General features: G+C 35.5%; 1 protein-coding gene across 4 annotated transcripts in view; it reads right to left on the bottom strand.

Moving 5' to 3' along the window:
• Positions 1 to 18024, bottom strand: part of VCAN (versican) — a 111681-nt gene that overhangs the window by 49253 nt on the left and 44404 nt on the right. For 2 of the 4 annotated variants that reach the window (XM_005557318.4, XM_005557320.4), the window contains exon 7: positions 11049 to 14009. The exons of the other annotated variants lie outside the window; for them this stretch is intronic. In XM_005557318.4, coding sequence (XP_005557375.3) covers positions 11049 to 14009 — 2961 coding nt within the window. The remainder of the gene's footprint in view (positions 1 to 11048; positions 14010 to 18024) is intronic. 4 annotated transcript variants of the gene reach the window in all.

Raw genomic sequence — 18024 nt, 5'->3', positions numbered from 1 at the left:
TCTCTCTCTCTCTAAAACAAATGTTCCTGCCAGTAAGTTAGAGAACTGGCCTTACTACACTCTTTTCCCCTATTTTAATGGGAAACTTCCTCAATGTACTTATTGCAAATGTACCAATCATTGAATTTAGGTTAGGATTCCTTTCTCCACCCACCTCGCAACAATTTGATCTGATTTGCCTTCAAAATGATAGAAAACAGAAATGTATTATGCAGTTTCATCTTACGTTTCTCATCAAGAAGCTAGCAGCACATCAAAATAAATTAAGTAATTGAGAAGTAAATCTACATATAAATAAAATAATATGCTCATTTAATAAGTATGATAGAAATTTTCTTTTTCTAAAATAAACTCTATTGTGTATTTGAGGTTTACAATATGATGTTATGGGATATATATAGATGGTAAAAGGAAGCAGATTAACATATATACCATCTTTTTGTGAGAAGAGCAACTGAAATTTACTTATTTAACAAAATCCCTCATACAATACAATTTTATTAACTACAGTCTTAATGTCGTATATTAGATCCCCAGAAAAAAAACTGTCTACTAAACAGGAATTCTGTAATTTCAAAAAATATGCAAAATGGGAGTTGAAATTATTTTTTTCCTTTTTCTGAAAGTAATAGTCTCACAATTAAGCAACCATTATTATTCTTTAAATAAGTCGTGACAACTTGCAAATGGTTTTATTGAATTTTTCTTTTAGACAGGATGTTGATCTGTCGCCCAGGCCGGATGGCAGGGGTACCATTACAGGGAGCCTCAAACTCTTGAGTTTGAGCAATCCTCCTGCCTCAGCCTCCCAAAGTGCTGGGATTACAGGTGTGTACCACTGCACCTGGCTGGATTTCTTAATATCAGTTTGAAGGAGAGAGAAATGTTAATTACCTAGGGTTTTAAAGTTAAAATTTTCTGCTGACATTTCTTATACATACAATCGAAATTTTATTCTATCAGTATAGTTTATTTCTTCCCATACTTTTAACATCTCATAGCAGGGAGAGGTGGGATATAAAACCTATCAGTATTAATATATGCAGATAAATTTTTCCCTGCCATGTCACCCAAATGTCTGTCACTAACCCCTTGCATCTTACCAAATCCTACTTGCCCCCTTAGTTTATTCTTCCTCTGAAATTACCTCTTCATCCCCATTTCCTGTCACCACCTCCACCCACCACACGTTATTAGAGAATCTCAACAGAGATTATTGTAAACCAGAAACGTTTCTTTGTGGTGTATAGTAAGGGGGTGGAGGGTACACCTGTGCTATTGTGAGAGGAGGTATCTCATTCTGAAATGGTGATCTGCTCTATTTCGCAGGAACAGAGCAACCCAGTGGTGTAATTGACATTCCAAGCTCTTAGATGAAACTCTTAGTCTTATAAAAGACTGCTCTATTCTAGAATTTTACTCAAAAAGCAATATAACTTTTATTTGGATTTCAAGAGTCAAACCACAGAACTCCACAGAGTGTATGCATAATCTTTTCTATGTTTATATGAATGTATTTTAACAGCTTGACTTGAATATACCAGTACCATGGTTAATAGGCTTTTTTAATGACATTTCACACAAAGCTTTATTGCTAGCTGACCTCAAATTATTCACCAAGTATTTTTAAGTACTTCATAAGAAAGTTTTGTAGACAGAGCACAAGTCTTCCAGTCATACTGTTACCAGACACAAAACATAGTTGCTAAGATGCATAGGCAGCTGGTTAAAGTTCACGTTCTCTTTGGGGAATTTTACAATTTAAGTTTAAGAGTTTTTAATTAAATATAAATGTATACCAATCTACTCAGCAGAGTATATTCGGATCACATTTCTTTATTAAAATGAATTTTATTTTAATGTGTAACAAAAAGATTTTGTTTTCTTATTTAAAAAATACAGTAGACAGCCGTCCCGAAGTGCAGCATAGTGAAAATGATGATTATACTATATTCCAATATACTCTCCAGAAAAATACATTACCTTTTCCCTTTCCCATCTTAGAAAAAACAAAACCTCCAGAAACCTACTGTATGAAGCACATGGCCAAAGTTAGTAAACTACCCTTGTGAGACACCAGGGAGACTGTACTACAAGGTCAAAAGATAAAATCACTAAAAGCCAGTCACGGTACTTACTGTGTACTGGTTATACATGTGTATAAGCAAGTTTGGGTATAACACAGTGACACCGTGTATCAACTTTTCATAGACATAGATACTGAAATACAATCAAACTTTTCCTCTCACTCCAGAGATTCCTTTTTTCTAGTTTAAAATCTCCTTTTTAAGACTTACATTATTTATGGAGAATCAAAAGCTGGATACATTACCCAATCATTCTAGCAGTTACTTAGAAGGTTCACCAGAATTTATTTTCCTCCAAAGGATCAAATCACTCTTAAAAAATAATTACATCCATCTTCTTGTCAATGGATGTATGTTTCCCTCCTGATTCATACTCAAGAGGTCTAAATACTGGCACTCTCTCTAAGGAACACCATTTTTAATGTAATCGATGAATTCTCAGATGTCCACATGATGCCCCAGGATGAAGGAATATTTTCGTATTTTATATCACCTCAATTAGGTTGTAAAAAATTCAGAATACTTCAATAGAAATGAGAAAATAGTTTCTACTAAAACATATCACTACTCCCTCGTCCATCCCACTCCCACCAACCTGGGCCCCATTCTTGGAACCATTCTCTTAATGAAGCCACTTAATAACTAACATTTTTGTACATGAAACACTGGCCTCAATGAAAAGTAATGTTATACACTTTCTAAACTGACAAAAATAGGCAATGTCTTTTTTAAAGCAGAAATTTTTCAGCTTTACCTCATTAAAATGGAACCTCAGCAAGCATTTATTTTTCCTTTTCTTTTATTCCTATTGCTCCTCTCACCAGGCACGTCTCTCCCCTTAGCTACGCCCCTCACCCACCAAAAAAGTTCTGAACACTGTCTGGACCTGTGAATACATTTTTTATTCATTGCACAAATGAACGATCTAAGAGCTATTAAGAAAGAAGAATGTAATCCCTGTGTAGAGAACTGGGGGTTTCCTTGACAACAACAAAAAGACAGCAGGGAATGTCCATCCATTCTATAAATATGCAAGAAGCTAGGCCCAATACCTGGGGAAATGTATCGAGAATTTGTAAAATGATTTTTATGAGAAAAAAATTAAATTGGTAGTTATCAAAATCATAAGCCCAACTTTCACACCTGAGAAAAAGCAAAAAGCTAATAAATTCTATTCTTAGGTCCTATAGAGCCAATACTACATTTAAATTTTAAATAAGGGCTGCAGCTGCTTCTGATTTGCACCCAAAATGGCACCACCCAAAAAAACACAACCTATGTCAGGTTCAAATTTTAAGAAGTTATTTCAGTCAAGCAGACACTAAAGTACAATTATACTTGGCTCCTTGTGGCATAAATGATCTTGAATTTTAAGATCATTTGGCTTTTACCTATTTAGTACAAAACAGTCTATATTTTCCTGTACTTAGAAGTTGGAAATGAAATAATTTTTAAAGCCCATAGGGGATGAATTTGTACTAAGTCATTACTATGTATCAGGCATTGTGCTTGGTGCTTTCTAGTCACTGAAGGAGTATTAAATGTGTGAAATACCTGTCCCAGCGACTTGCATGTGGCAATCACTCTGAGATCCCCTTCTTTAAGCAATGTGGTGAGGTTGTAGTATTATTATAAATTTTTAATTATGTAACCACTGAGGCCTGTGCAGGTTAAGTAATTTATATAAGACCAAACAGACTGTAAATAGAGTTATCCCTCAATAGCCAAGGGGGATTGGTTCTAGGACCCCCAATCATACCAAAATCCATGGTATTCAAGTCCTTTCTATAGAATGACACGGTATTTGCAGGAATCCTATACATACATTCATATACATATACTTTAAGTTGTCTCTAAATTACTTATAATACCTAATACAATATAAATGCTGTATAGTTATTACAGTGTGTTGGGGTTTTATTTGTGTTATTTTTTATTGTTGTATTGTTCTTTGTTATTGTGGTGCTTTTTTTTTTTTTTTTTCCAAATATTCTCTATCCATGTTTGGTCAAATCAGAGGACACAGAATTGTGGATACAGAGTGGCTCCTGTAACAATGTTGACAGTGAACCCAGGTCTCTTTCCAAAGGCTCTTTCTACCACATTAACTGCCTCTTCCATGTATCCTATGAAACAAACTAACTACATCTCCATGTTGGTTCAGAATATTAACTAGAATCTACTTCAAAAAAATTCAGTTCTACTGTAGTTAGTATATTGTCATTATTTGACTGTTAAATAAATTAGAAAAAATGTATCTGTATATTATCTGTATATGTGTGTGTGTGTGGTGTGTGTGTGTGTGTGTATCTTTGTTTCATAAACCCTGTGATTTGGAGAAAGAGTATGTGTTGAAGTTTAGGAAATATCATTCCATATAGTAATAGCCATTTTACCATGTTAAAAATTCTGACAGAAAAACTGAGAAATCCCTTGGTCCACATTGCACGTAAGCAAAGGAGAGACTGACTCCAGATTCCCTAACTTAGAGCACCTGCTCTATAATCCTACTGATTCAGTATTCACTTGAATTGAGATGTTATAAACCTTTAAATCACCTTTTAGAGAGTGTAAGCACTTTTTACAAAGTAGTTTTATGCCATTTAACTTTGTAAGTGTGTAATTCTGAACCATGATACTTCATGGGAATATATTCTGAAAAGGTAAATGTACTTAACCCACAGAACATGCTGTCTTATCAAAATGTATAAATCACTGAAGCTCAGAAAAGTATGAGAACACTCCTTCCTCAAGAAGCTGGGAGAATAACTCTGGTTTCCAGAAACTGTACTAGTTTCTGCGTGAAGCCTATGAAGGTACTCAGCTTTCGAAGCAGGCCGTGTCAAATAGTGCTGGGATGACATGGCCTCCTTCAGAAGCTGTTTAGAAGCTCTATTTAGAAAAACAGCTGTTTATACTTGGGCCTCCTTAACCCCACTGGTGAGCCTAAGTTGGGAAGCAATTGGCTAATAACTGGCCTCTCATTAATTGGATTGTAATCTATCCCTCCAACAGAGACTGGCATAAGTCTCCTCCTTCTCATGAAATATTCTGTAACTTCCTGCCATTATTGATTCCTTCCTTTTCTGACCTCACCTATCATTCACAGTTGGTCATACCATACTACCTACTGTGTCACTATATGTTTTAGTATGACAATTGTATTTGATTGTGTTAATGTTATCTGGCCAATATGCACTTAAAGGCCTTAGGAGCACAGCCTATGGTTTATGTTTCTTTTATGACCACCTTTAATATCTGTCAAAGGACTAGACATGCTATAGCTTTACCTGAAGGTGATTTGATTGACTGTGCTCTGCTGGAAGATGGTGCATGGGTCTCTCTCAAGGTAACTGCCAATAAATGCTAAGTGGTATTTGTTTTAGACAATGTCCCTACCTCAGAGGTAGCTTTGATAATGGCAAATTGTAACTGTAAGTGCCATTTTCAGAATAGGCATTGTTTCATTTTAGGAAGAAGATAAAGTTCCTTTTGGTTATCAAAGTAACGCCTTTTATTGTTAAACCTCAACTTTTGAAGAAAACACTTTCAATTTCTTAACTTTTTCCTCAAGGTTAGTGGGTTAGTAAAACTACTCAAAGTGGTGTTAAAATATTGAGATTCTATATGTGTGTGTTTATATGTGCACCTATTTGTTATATATACAAAATATTTCACCTCAAAGGACTTTTTAAAAAGGTAATCTTTGGTCTATAGTATAGTGTTAAGCTCACTGATAATTTAGAATCATTACGGTCATTTTATTTTCTTAACACTACAGAAAGGAAAGGAAGACAAACATTCTCCTCCCTTTTATTTGACTAATAGAAGAGGAACTTGATTCTTTTCTAGAAAAGGGACAGTCCTTGAGAGATGGGGGAAGCCATCCTAATTCTCTGCAGAAAAATGTGCTTCTCTGGCAGAGAGCCACAGTTGGAGCTCAGGAAAAGGAACCACGGAAGTGTGCAGGCACCAGACCGATCCACTTTCAGAGATGTGCTCCAAAATTCTACAGGAAAGAAGCTGCCCAGAACTGCAGAATAACATACTACCAATTTCAGCACGCGCTTTCCTTGCTATGTCAGGTATCTGAATAGCATGCATAGTGCCCCATATTAGCAGCAACCAAATCTAAATTATATATTCTTAACAAACCACTAGAATGCCAATGAGAAACCAGTCTTCCCAGAGTTTGCTCTTTCAGGAATTGACAGACAGGGCAGTACCTAAGCGACTGGGCAGGGGGTGGTTGTTTTCTCAGAGCTCATCAGGGGAGAGAATCACTTTATAGCAAAAATGCTCCAAAGAGGGCCAGGGCTGCTAGACCCAATGCCAAGAATGTCAGGCTCAGTGTACCTTCGTTTGCCTATCTGCTTCCCCTAGTTGTCTTAGTTGTCTCACAAACTATCTTTGAGGTTTAGACATGATAATATATAGAAAAAGCGGTCTGAAAGTATCAAACCCGAAGTGTGAATTTGATGATGACTTAGTTTTGCACATACATGTGAGACTCTGACATACCATTATATATTATCTTGATGACATATAGGCATCAATAAGATTGAAACAATATTTGTTTAATGTGTTTTATTCAGCACCATGCATAGTGCTATTCAAAGGTAAATGTTAAATGTGTATCATTATAATGAGATAAAGATATAGATAATCAGACCAATTTTTGAAATATTTTTACTTTTAATAATTCTCTCAGGAATGAGTCACTGTTTTTGCTTTATTTTGAATTGTCTAGATATCATTCTTTTTCTAGCTGTGTTCTAGGTACATGTTATTTTAGAAACCACCACAGGAGATGAGGAGGAGGTCCCAAGGGATTGAGGCTCCCCATGTCCCCCTAAAACATTAACCAACACAGCTACTCTTTTGTCTGTTCAAGATACGGGGGCTCTCGATAACATTTTGTTTGAAGAAAGGACCTGGATCTCATAATAACAAATCAGAAAATAATTTTTCTATAATTAAAACTTTCTATAAAATTCTATAAAAATAGGAAATATGTGATTTAAAAAAATTATATGAGACTATCTTAAATAAATATTACCTTCTAAAAAGTGATGACTTGGCTGGGTGCAGTGGCTCACGCCTGTAATCCCAACACTTTGGGAGGCCAAGGCAGGTGGATCACGAGGTCAGGAGTTCAAGACCAGCCAGGCCAAGATGCTGAAACCCTGTCCCTACCAAAAATACAAAAATTCGCCAGGCATAGTGGTGATCACCTGTAATCCCAGCTACTTGGGAGGCTGAGGCAGGAGAATCGCTTGAACCCAGAAGGCAGAGATTGCAATGAGCCGAGATCACCCCACTGTACTCCAGCCTGGGTGACAGAGCAAGACTCCATCTCAAAAAAAAAATGTGATGACTCTGTAATCAATGATGTAAATATTGGTATCTGCCCAGATGTCTCCTGCCCTCAGAGCCAATGTTCCTTGTTCTTTATCCTTTCCATAACACCATATTTAGACAATAAGTCTTTAGCTTTTTGTATATTTCTCAAAATCTAATTAATCTTTAATAGCATTACACTAATAATTTTACTAACATCTTAATCTTTCTATCATTTAATTTAATATTGCTTTGCATCTGCACACATACATTTGGGTAGATATAAGTTATAAAACTAGTAGGAAAAAGAACACCTAACAAGACAGCATCAACCTGGTCTGACACATAGTAAGTAGCATATATGAATTTGTTTGTTAAAAAAGGTAATAAGCTGCCTATTTTAAGGTTATAACTATGAGCATTTGCATAATAACGTTGGTATTTAATATCCATACATTTCTAAATTATTCTTTGATTTAAAAATACCTGTTTGTCAGTTTTTAAAAACATTCGCAGTTCTGTTCCACTACCTTGTGACATTTTAGATGATTTAGAGGAGTGCTCTTTAAAAAAAAAAGTCTAGAGTTGAAGAAACTCTTCCTACACCTTCAAATTCTGGCCTTCATGCATGTTCACAAAGAAAGCCTTTCAATAATTTTTCAAAATGCAGGTGTGCAAATTACTCCTGAAATAGACAGGAGTAAAGTTTTCAGTATCCCCTGAACCACTGTTAAACACACCCCATAGCATTTTTCAGCTCATAAAACTTTTATGAGCTGAAAAGTTCCTTCAGATTTTTTTAACTGCTAACTACAGTTGCCCTCTAGCAACAGCACCGTAAGTTGCTATTAAGATCCATTTGAGCAAGTATAACATAAGTGTGTCCTGAGTAGCATGTTTTGTTTCATAGTAGTAAAAAAAAAAAAAAAAAAGATTTATATGACTCGCTGAGTACAGCAAAAAATTATTGAATGCCTGGGTTTAGAATAGCATGGGTGGTATTTTTGCTTACTTGGATATACAGTATATATAAAGGTGTATTCTATTCCTGTGAATAGATTTATACAAGTTCACACATGCACCAAGGACTTTCCAGTCTGGAAAAGTGTGCCTTGATACATAAAAAGGTTGGTTCTCCAGGCACATATGCACTTTTCCTTATTAAGGTATACACCTGCCTTGAAACTCATTAATTGAACATCTGCTTTAGGATTTTCCCTTGCCAAAGCTCAAAATGTTGGAAGATAAAATTTCTCATAGAAAATAAATAATATTAGTATAGGTGAGCAGTTAGAGGTGAGTAAACTTCATTGTCTTATGAAGACAATAAACAATGCTTTTAGTTAAGGAGAAGAGCATATACAGAACACATAAAAATACAGATGATGACAGGTAGGTAGGTAGGTAAGAAGGTAGGTAGGTAGATACGTAATTATTCCACAGATACATCCCCTCCCCTGTACACACATACACACACTCTCACATTAGAATTCTGCCTGACGGAAGTAACCAAGTATTGCACAGTTTTCTGACCCATTATTATTATACAAAACAAAATTAATTTGAAGGTGGATTATAGTTCCACATTTTAGAAGCAGAAGTAAGGAGAAGAAACACCTATATATGTCTCCCAGGTCTAGCTGAATCAAGTCCACAATTCGCTTATAAATATACACCTTTGTAATAAATTGTTTCAGGTTTAGCTTACTCAGACCCTCCATTTCCAGTAACCATTTATAACTTAGTTCTTTTTTTCTGATGACTGCCAATTCTTTCAGAGAGATCAAGTTTCACTTTTTCCATTTTGTAATTTGACTATCCTAACTTTAACTGGCAGTTTCCCACTTAGAAGAGTTTTTAAATGCAGAACATTTTTACTGGATTTTATACTATTCAACTCAACTTATTATCTACACTAACAGGATAATATCAATTGAAAAACAATCTGCATATCCATTCAAGTATTTGTTTGAATTATGAAACTAAGTGTTAGTAGTCATTTACTTTTTGCTTCTCTTTACTTTTTTTTTTTCTTTCATAGTTATATTCCTGTCTCTTTTCCAGCCTTACTAACGCAATCCTCATTCCGACTTCTTGGCAATTCATTTTCTCTTTCCTACACCAGTTCCGAGAGATGGAAAAGGATGTAGAAAAGAGGAAATATGTTATGATTTCCAAGAAACAATATCATTAGCAAGAAAATCATGATCAAATCCTAACCTTTTGAAACTATATTGGGAAGTAGAGATTAATTTTAATATTCTGTGGGTGTGTTCTCTTCTCTACTATTCACTGACAAGAAAGTTTTCACACGGAAAATTCTGGAGAGTAGAAACCTATAGAAGCCATGAAGTTTCCACCAACAGCACAACATGCAAACACACTTGACAATAACGCTACTTGTTTGTTTCCAATAGGTGCACTCCTGAGCACTCTAATGAGGATAGCATCAGTCTTCAGAAAAATGATACTTGAAAGGGAATATTCCAACAGCAAGATAGAAACCCTGCTTAAAAAAAAAAATTCTTCTATTCTGTCTTCTCAGAGCCAGGTCAAGAAAAACATGAATACTTATTCATTTAATTCTATATGAAAATGAGAATATAGCAAATTAACAAAAAAACAAGATCTTAATTTCTAAATTAGAAAGAGACAAACCTGAATTGATTTATTGAACTGCATTTGCTATATATTCTCAACTCAGCTCATCAAATGTAAAAGATGGTGGGGTCTCACCTTTAGACAGCAATAAATCATATTTTTTCATGACAACTGCAAGTATTAATCAATGTAAACAAAGAGCTTTTACGGGTTCTGTCAGAGAGCTAAAATATTTGAGTGGAATAGAAGACATCACAAATATTCCTAGCGGTAAAATAATTAAATCATAAAATAAACAACGTTACAGCCTGGTTTTTAGGAAGCAAGGATAATGCATACATAGCCACCTTCTGAAATTATATTTAATACAATAAACTATAATACTCCCTACAACTAAGCTAGGCTGTATTTGCTCTAAATAGATAAAACCACAGTATAATACCCCAAAACAACAGCATAAGAATATGTTGCATTTACATTAAAATAACACTTACATTAGAGACCTATTACCCACCACACAAGCCATATAATAAACCTGTAAAATCCTGGAAAAGAAAAACCAAAGCAAACCTTTAAATATCTTTCTGTTAACCTTAGGGATATGCAAAACCATTTTAGCCATCCACATTGTAAGTACTGAAGGTTAATAGTTAAAGACCAATGGAATGTTAACACAGTCTAGTGCTACACTTGAGTAGTAATGTATGAAAAGACACTGAAATTAAAACATTTTGTTCTGCATTTTCTGAAGTGATGTAACAGTGATGATTTGGTTATATTAGATGACAAAGCAGGGCTTCTTATGACTTTTAACATAAAATTGTATCTAACATTCTTCCACATTGTTTAACATATTCTTCCAATTCTTGTATAAATATATGAAGCTAAAACATTTATTTTTCACACTCCAGTTATCTTCTAATGGCAGCATTTGGTATGTTGATTTTTTTTTTCCCAAAAGTAACTTTCAAGATAAAATGCGGATTGCCTTCAATGGCAGTCTAGAAAGCAAAGACTTACCTGTCTTGTTTTCTCTGACCTCAATAATATAAACATTAATGTCAGGGTGGAATTTTGTCCTTGCTGGGGGCTGTGGTGTAGAAAGTGCCTGAGGTCCAAAGGCCTCTTTGTCTTCCACAGTGGGTGGTCTTGTTGGCTGTGTAGTGGGAGGACTTGAAGTCGTGAAATACTCTCTATCAATATCGGTTTCTGTTTCCTTAGCTACAATATCTTCAAGGGTAGTGGGAGGAACATGAGATGTTGATTCTCCAATGATTACCATGTCACTGGTTGTTTCTTCACCAGGTTCCCTGTCGATGAGAGGTGGTTTCTTAGTGATCGCGGAAGATGGCTTGAGTGCTGAAGTTGTGTGAAGTCTGTCTACTGAACTGAAGGCAGTGGTAATATCACTTGGAACTGTGACTTTGATTGTTGAAAATTCTATGAGTTCTGTGGCTTTGGGCTTTTCAAATAATCCTGAGCCTAAATCAATATCCTCTAGGGATATTTTCTCAGTAGTGGTTTCTTCCATAAGCTGGGTAACGTGGGTACTAAAAGGACTCAAAGATGATGTAAATCCTGTTGTACTACTACCTTCTGTTTCATATTTTTGTTCAGGCCCTGGACTTATAGATACTTTTGGCCCAATGCTTGGTGTTAGTGTTACCACTTCAACCGTTTTCACTTTGTGCTCAGTTATAGCACCTGGTGGATAAGACACACTGTGATCAATTTTTCCAACTGGAGTTGTTTCTAAAACTGGGACGCTCTCAGAACCTGTCAACAATTCGTCTTCAGAGACTGTATATGCTGATCCATCACCCTCTTGTTCATCCAGTGGTGTTACTGCCTCCTTGGGAGTCCAAGCTGTAGAACTGAGAGCAGGAACTGGTTTCTCTGCAGTCTGTTCTTTCCAAGGGAATTCTTCCTGAGTTGTTTCCTCTGTGAGTTTTGTTGTTCTTATAGTTTCCGGAGAAATAGTCACTTCAAGGTGAGTCTGATCAATGACACGTATGTCTTGAGAGGGTTCACCTAGAACTTCATCTTCTGATGGAACAGAAGGTACTAACACTCCCCAGTCTGTCTTGGGAATTACAGAAAGAGGAATGGTATGGGAAGAGTCTACATAAGTAGTAGGCTCTTGGGTGCTACTATAACTAACAAATGCTAATCCTTCTGCCTCTGAAGTGTGTGCAAGTTGGGGAACAGTAGATACTGACTTAGAGAGGTCCACATCTTCTACTTCACCCAAAGTACTTCCTTCCATGGTTGCATAAACTCGGCCTTCAGTGCTTGTGATAGGTGGAACTTTTTCTTCAGTTATAGAATCTCTCAAAGTTGACTTTTCTGCAATACCAATTGATGTAGTTGGCTGAAATCTAATTGTGAATTTTCCATGGACTGCTATGTCTTCATCAGTAATCTCCTCTAACTGCTTTTGAGTACTATCTGGAATAAGAGTAAATTCATCTGCTCCCTCTTCAGTGAAACTTGGGATTTCTTTATCCTTTCCATTCATCCCCACAGTTGTGAGTAAGGCAGGGGGCAATTTTGAAGAGGCTGAAGGTTCTGTAGATTCTAAAGGCTTGGATGTTATATTATCTTCATCCCATGACCATTTTGATATGGTGGCCGCTTCAACACTTAAAGTACTATGGGTCAAATGCACTGTTGTAGTATTTTCATCATATTTTATAGTACCTGGAGTTGCTGTAAATTCTTCCTCCATATCTCTTACTTCTGTTGGCTCAGCACTTAACTTTGTTGTCAATGTTGGGAAATCAAAAGACTTGGTCATTTCCACAGAAGACTCTGTAACATGAATTGGCTCTGAGGGAGATGTAGAGAGTTTCATCCCAGAGAAGTCTTCTTCTTCTGTTTTTCCCATAAATGGGCTTTTAGTGATCTCTTCTTGTATTTCATCTGTATAAGTATCTGTTCTCATCTCTGGTATTAGTGTTTCTGTTCTTTCTCTTCTATGTGTCATTTCTGTTTGTGGAGAAGGATAAATAACTGTGGAAATTCCCTCTACTAATATTTTATCACCAGAATAAGGAAACAATTCTATTTCTGTATGATGCTGTGATGGAAAAGGTGTAGTAGACAGATATTTGCCAAAAAAATCTTCCGTTATCCTACCATTAGTTTCTCTCTGTTCCCAGTCATCCATGGATGATCCATTATTGTCAGGCATAATTAAAGGCAAAACAGTTGTGGATGCTAAGACTGTCTCCAAGTCCTCTAACTGAGTGTCGGTGGTGTCTTCTGAAGTCTTTGACACTGTAACGACTTCAGGCGTTTGGTCAAAGATCAAGGTGCTCTCATCAGATCCAACTGGAAGTGTTCTGTCTTCATCATCCTCTTCTCCCAAGGTGAATCCATAGTGACCTGTGGTTACCAATTCAGAAACAGTGCTTACCGTTTTCTTTTCAGTTTTGGATTCCAGGGTCATTCTTCCAGTTACCAATGGTGTTTCAGTTACAGGGAATTCCTTGGAAGGAATGTGCTTTAAAATTTCCATAGATGTTACCAAAGGACCCACTTCTATTTGTTCAATCTGTGTAACCGATTCTTGTGTTTGTGTATCTTCCACGACACCATCCCATGAATCGGTGGCATAATGAGAGACGACAGTTGTACTTTGGAGCACTTCGTCCTTAAATTCTGATATGTCTGGCTTTCCAAGAGGTCCTGAAGCAGAAGGTGAGTAGTCGTCCATATCCCAAGGCTTCTTGCTACTGCCAGTAGGTGTGGGTAATTTGGTGGCTAAACTATCTGTGACAGCCTGAGGTTGGACTGTGGCTTTCTGTTCAAAATCGACAATATTTCCCACGGGAGGGAACTCTGTTGGAATGACAGGTAATTCATCAACTAAAGGGATGATTGGTGTAGTTCTATCAGAAACCACTTGTGGTTCTTTGGATAAACTGGGTGATGCAGTTTCTGCGAGGATACTCAAATCGATGGTTGTAGCCTCTTTAGCTAGAAAAATAATTTCAAAGAGTTGATTAGATAAGTCACTAATAAAAAGTTGTATGCCCAGTGTTTGTTAAGTGTTCCTGAGTATTTTGCAGGGAGTATTTTGGGGTGACCCAGAAATGTTCTGTGATGGAGAAGAGTCTTAAAACTATACTGGAATTGACCCAGGGACAGATAATTGAACACTTAATAGTCATAAATTGATCAGTTGTTTTACGTTATAAGGGTTATCATTGCTTTTACCTAAAAGTATGCATGACTGTTATCAGTTAAGGAAAATTAATATTATATAGTTTCAAGATAAGGAAAAGCTCCCAAAAATATAAATGCAGATTTTGGATACAGTAGATTGTTTATTTACCAGAAACTACAGTGTCAATTTGAAGCCTCACAGGAGAATTGAGTACTATTCTTCTGGAGGCTTCTGAACCCTGCCTCTAGCTTTCTCCACATACTCCCTTCTTTTGAAGTTGCTGTGCATTATCTCAGGGGAGAGGGTGTGCCTCAGATTGCAAAACAACAAAAAAGCCACATCAAATGTGTCCAAGTTACATATAAACCATTACATTGTCCATAATGTGGAGACTTTCATAAAAACAGGATATTAAAACTTTTTAATACCACTCTTCACTTGATCCCAGGTGTTGGACATGTGTCTTCATCTTTCTTTCAACTTCATGGTATAGATTTGTTTCTAATAAATTATAAAATGTGCCTGGCAGAGGCTGGTTGGCATTTATTGTAGTTCTACATTTTGTTCTATGTTCTACACACTCTGCTTGTATCTCCTAAGGATCTTGTTTTCAGGCTTACTTTAGCCTGAAACACAAATGTAGAACAGGAAATAAAGTACCCACATAATGTATTTTAGGTCTGTAATTACAAATCACTGAGAACAACCCTGAGCATCAGTAAGAACAGGCTCAGGCAATATAAAGTAACTTGTCATCATAAAATGCTGCATTAGAATGTCTCCAGATTTACAGAGAATGGCCTGGCCTGTTTAAAGAAATTTAAATTGTGTATAAAAGCAACAGTTTGTAAACAAGGTTCTTTCTCAACACAGGGAAAAGGCAGCAGCCTAGTATATAATGATTGTTTTATTTTTTAATTAAAAAAATCAGTATTTTTAAAAATAAAAACCTATTAATAGTTGCCACTGAACTCGAAAGAACTGTCCTGAAGAAACCTGTAGTTACTGTTTTGCTATATCCCATAGGACTTAAAGCTAGTTTTGTGAGTAAATGCTTGTTTGCCCTGAAAAGAGATGTAATAGCCATAGTATCTATAGTATCTTCTTTTTTACTTTTCGTAATTCCAGAACAGGAGCCCTCAAAAAAACAAAACAGGCTACCTTTTAGCTCCATTTGCTCTGTAAAAACTTAATCATAAAAGGATATGATTTTATTGTAAATCAGACTAGGGCTGTAACAGGTTCCTTATTTTTTGTCTGGCACAAGCTGTTATTAGTTGTGGTCATTCCCCCAGACCATTTTAAAGCTCAGCCTCACTGATTTTATCATGAACATTTGATGGTTATTTACATTATGATACATTTAAATATTCTTTAAAGTCTGCCATTATTTATCTTTCTAATATTAAAGCAAAACTAAACCAAAAAAGAATTGGAGTTTAAAAACATTAAATAACCTTTTCTTCCCCTTTTTAAAGTAAAGCTTTTTCTGCATTCATTTCCTGGAAGAAGCGTTGTTCTATTTTGATTGACATGAACAACTTAAAAACCCAAAATGTGGATGACTATTTTAATTCAATTCTCTATCCTCTGAAATTCCATAACCATTACTTCATTTAACTGCCAAATTTCATGTTTGTCTTATAACTGCATTCTTTGGGGAAATAGTAAAAAGATACATACAGAAAAAGTTCCCATGGAAACATAATATAAATACTTAGCAAACAGCATATTAGAGAAAATTTAATCATACTATTATTAATAACAACAAAAAAGCTAAATTTAGTTTTTCCCTCTGAGTATTTCCTTGGCTAATGAAATTAACTTAGAAACAGGTACAACTGCATAAGGGGCTGTGAATCCAGGCTTCCTATGTTCCAATCCAAGCTCTCTGCTAGCAACTTTCTACAATGCTATGAAAATATGTTTATAGTGTTTTAAATATTGACTCATATTTTTAAAACTAAATAACTGGATTTCATTGTCAATTATTACTATGGAGTTTGTTGTTGCATTCCTTCCTCTAGTCCTGCTGTGTAATAAAGTAGTAGCAATATGTCCTAGAGAATCTGTTCTAGAAAGCCAGTATTGATGTGACTTTGTTTCCAAAAACAAGGGTTTTCAATAATTTTAGAGCCCTATTTAAAAAAAGAAAAGGTCTGCTTTTAATTAAGTTAATTAATTCTACTACTTGGAATGGAAAACCTCAGACTTCCTTTTCAGTTTGGGTGGCTTTTTCATCAACTTAACAGCTGATTTTGATCACAAGTCAGTGTATCTGAGGATCTGTGCCATTTGTTTCAGCCATTCCAGAAAAGGAAATAATTTTATAAAGCACAAATCTACAAAGAGATATTTTAAGAATAAATACCACTGTATTCATGATGACTATTGTAAAGATAAAAACAATTCCAGGTTATTCTAACAGTGTCCTTCCAATAGGTGCATTCACATGGAGACGTTTTGGTTCTGGAAAACTACCAGCATTCCTTCAACTTTATTATTGAGGAAGCCAACATAAATCAACACAATTCTTTTCCCACAAAAGTTCCTTTCCAACCTTTGCAGCTGTCTGCCCACAGATGTTTCACATCACTGTACTTATGGCATTTTTGTCCTATGGGCCATCTTCTCTGCTTCTGTTGCGAGACATGAGACAGATTTTCCTAATAAAACTTAAAACCCCTATTAGCAGCATGATACTCAATTTAACTCATTCCCATGCTATCTACATTATTGAGAAATGACTAATTTTAACTTGGTTCTTCTATATTAAATTTGTTATACATAACTAAATGTAAACATGGTTAGAAAACTGTAAAGATTGGAGCAGTGGAATTACAATTCAAACTATCTTTTTAAACTTGTATGAGTGATGGAATGCTAACAAATTCAAATTCAGTAAACAGGAAACATTTCTAATATACCAATTGGGGAAAGGTTAGTTTTGACACATGTGGTCAGATTATGAACTAGGGCACACACAAAAAAGATAATGAACTAACCACAGGTTAGAAGGGCAGGCCAATTTTAACAGCGAATGAGTATATAGGATAGGATAGAAAGTGGTGGGAATTAATGTAGCCTTCTCTGGACCACCATTTTGATTTCCAAGCTTAATCATAAATAGAGGAATGTGAAGAACAATGATGAAACTTCAAAGCAAGAACCTATCAATGATTAGAAATTTGGAGGTTGAAACTGTAAAACACGAAAATTGTTTCAGTTGGAGAAGATGCTGAAGGAAAAATAAACAATTGTGATCAACAATAGAAAGGGCTGTTATTCAGATTTTGGTCTCCAACTCAAAAATGAAAACATGGGTTCAAATTCAAATGCAAAGTACTTAATTAGAAAAATTATCTGAGAGTGCAGGTCATGGAATATTAGAATGAGTTTTCTAGGAAACATGTTCCATCTCCCTCTCTGAAGATAATTAATAACATTCGGTGAGAGATGATCATGAGTCTTGAATGGTTTTGATTCACTTAAGTTTGGGGATGTATGAAATGATCTTTCAAAGCCTTGTATAACTCTCCAACTTTCACAGAACTTGCTAAATTCTGAAGTCAAAAAAATAAATACGTTAAATTGTTTAATCATTAGGAGAAGATATACAGGAAAACTTTATCTTACAAAGACATTACTTTGCCTACTTTTCAAATTTATTTGAAAAGAATAAAGCCTAATTTTATATTTTCTGTCTGTCGTTGTGAATGTTTTAGTCAGTGACTTTGTGAGGTAAAGGGAATTAAAGCAAAGTAAGATTTGGCATTGTTCATTCACCAAGTGACTTAAAAAACACTTTCTACGTTTGGTAGAAGC

This window comes from Macaca fascicularis, chromosome 6, assembly GCF_037993035.2.
Source record: "Macaca fascicularis isolate 582-1 chromosome 6, T2T-MFA8v1.1".
Classification (NCBI taxonomy): domain Eukaryota; kingdom Metazoa; phylum Chordata; class Mammalia; order Primates; family Cercopithecidae; genus Macaca; species Macaca fascicularis.
Note: the sequence above shows the minus strand (reverse complement) of the source record. Positions and strands in the feature narration are given on the sequence as shown.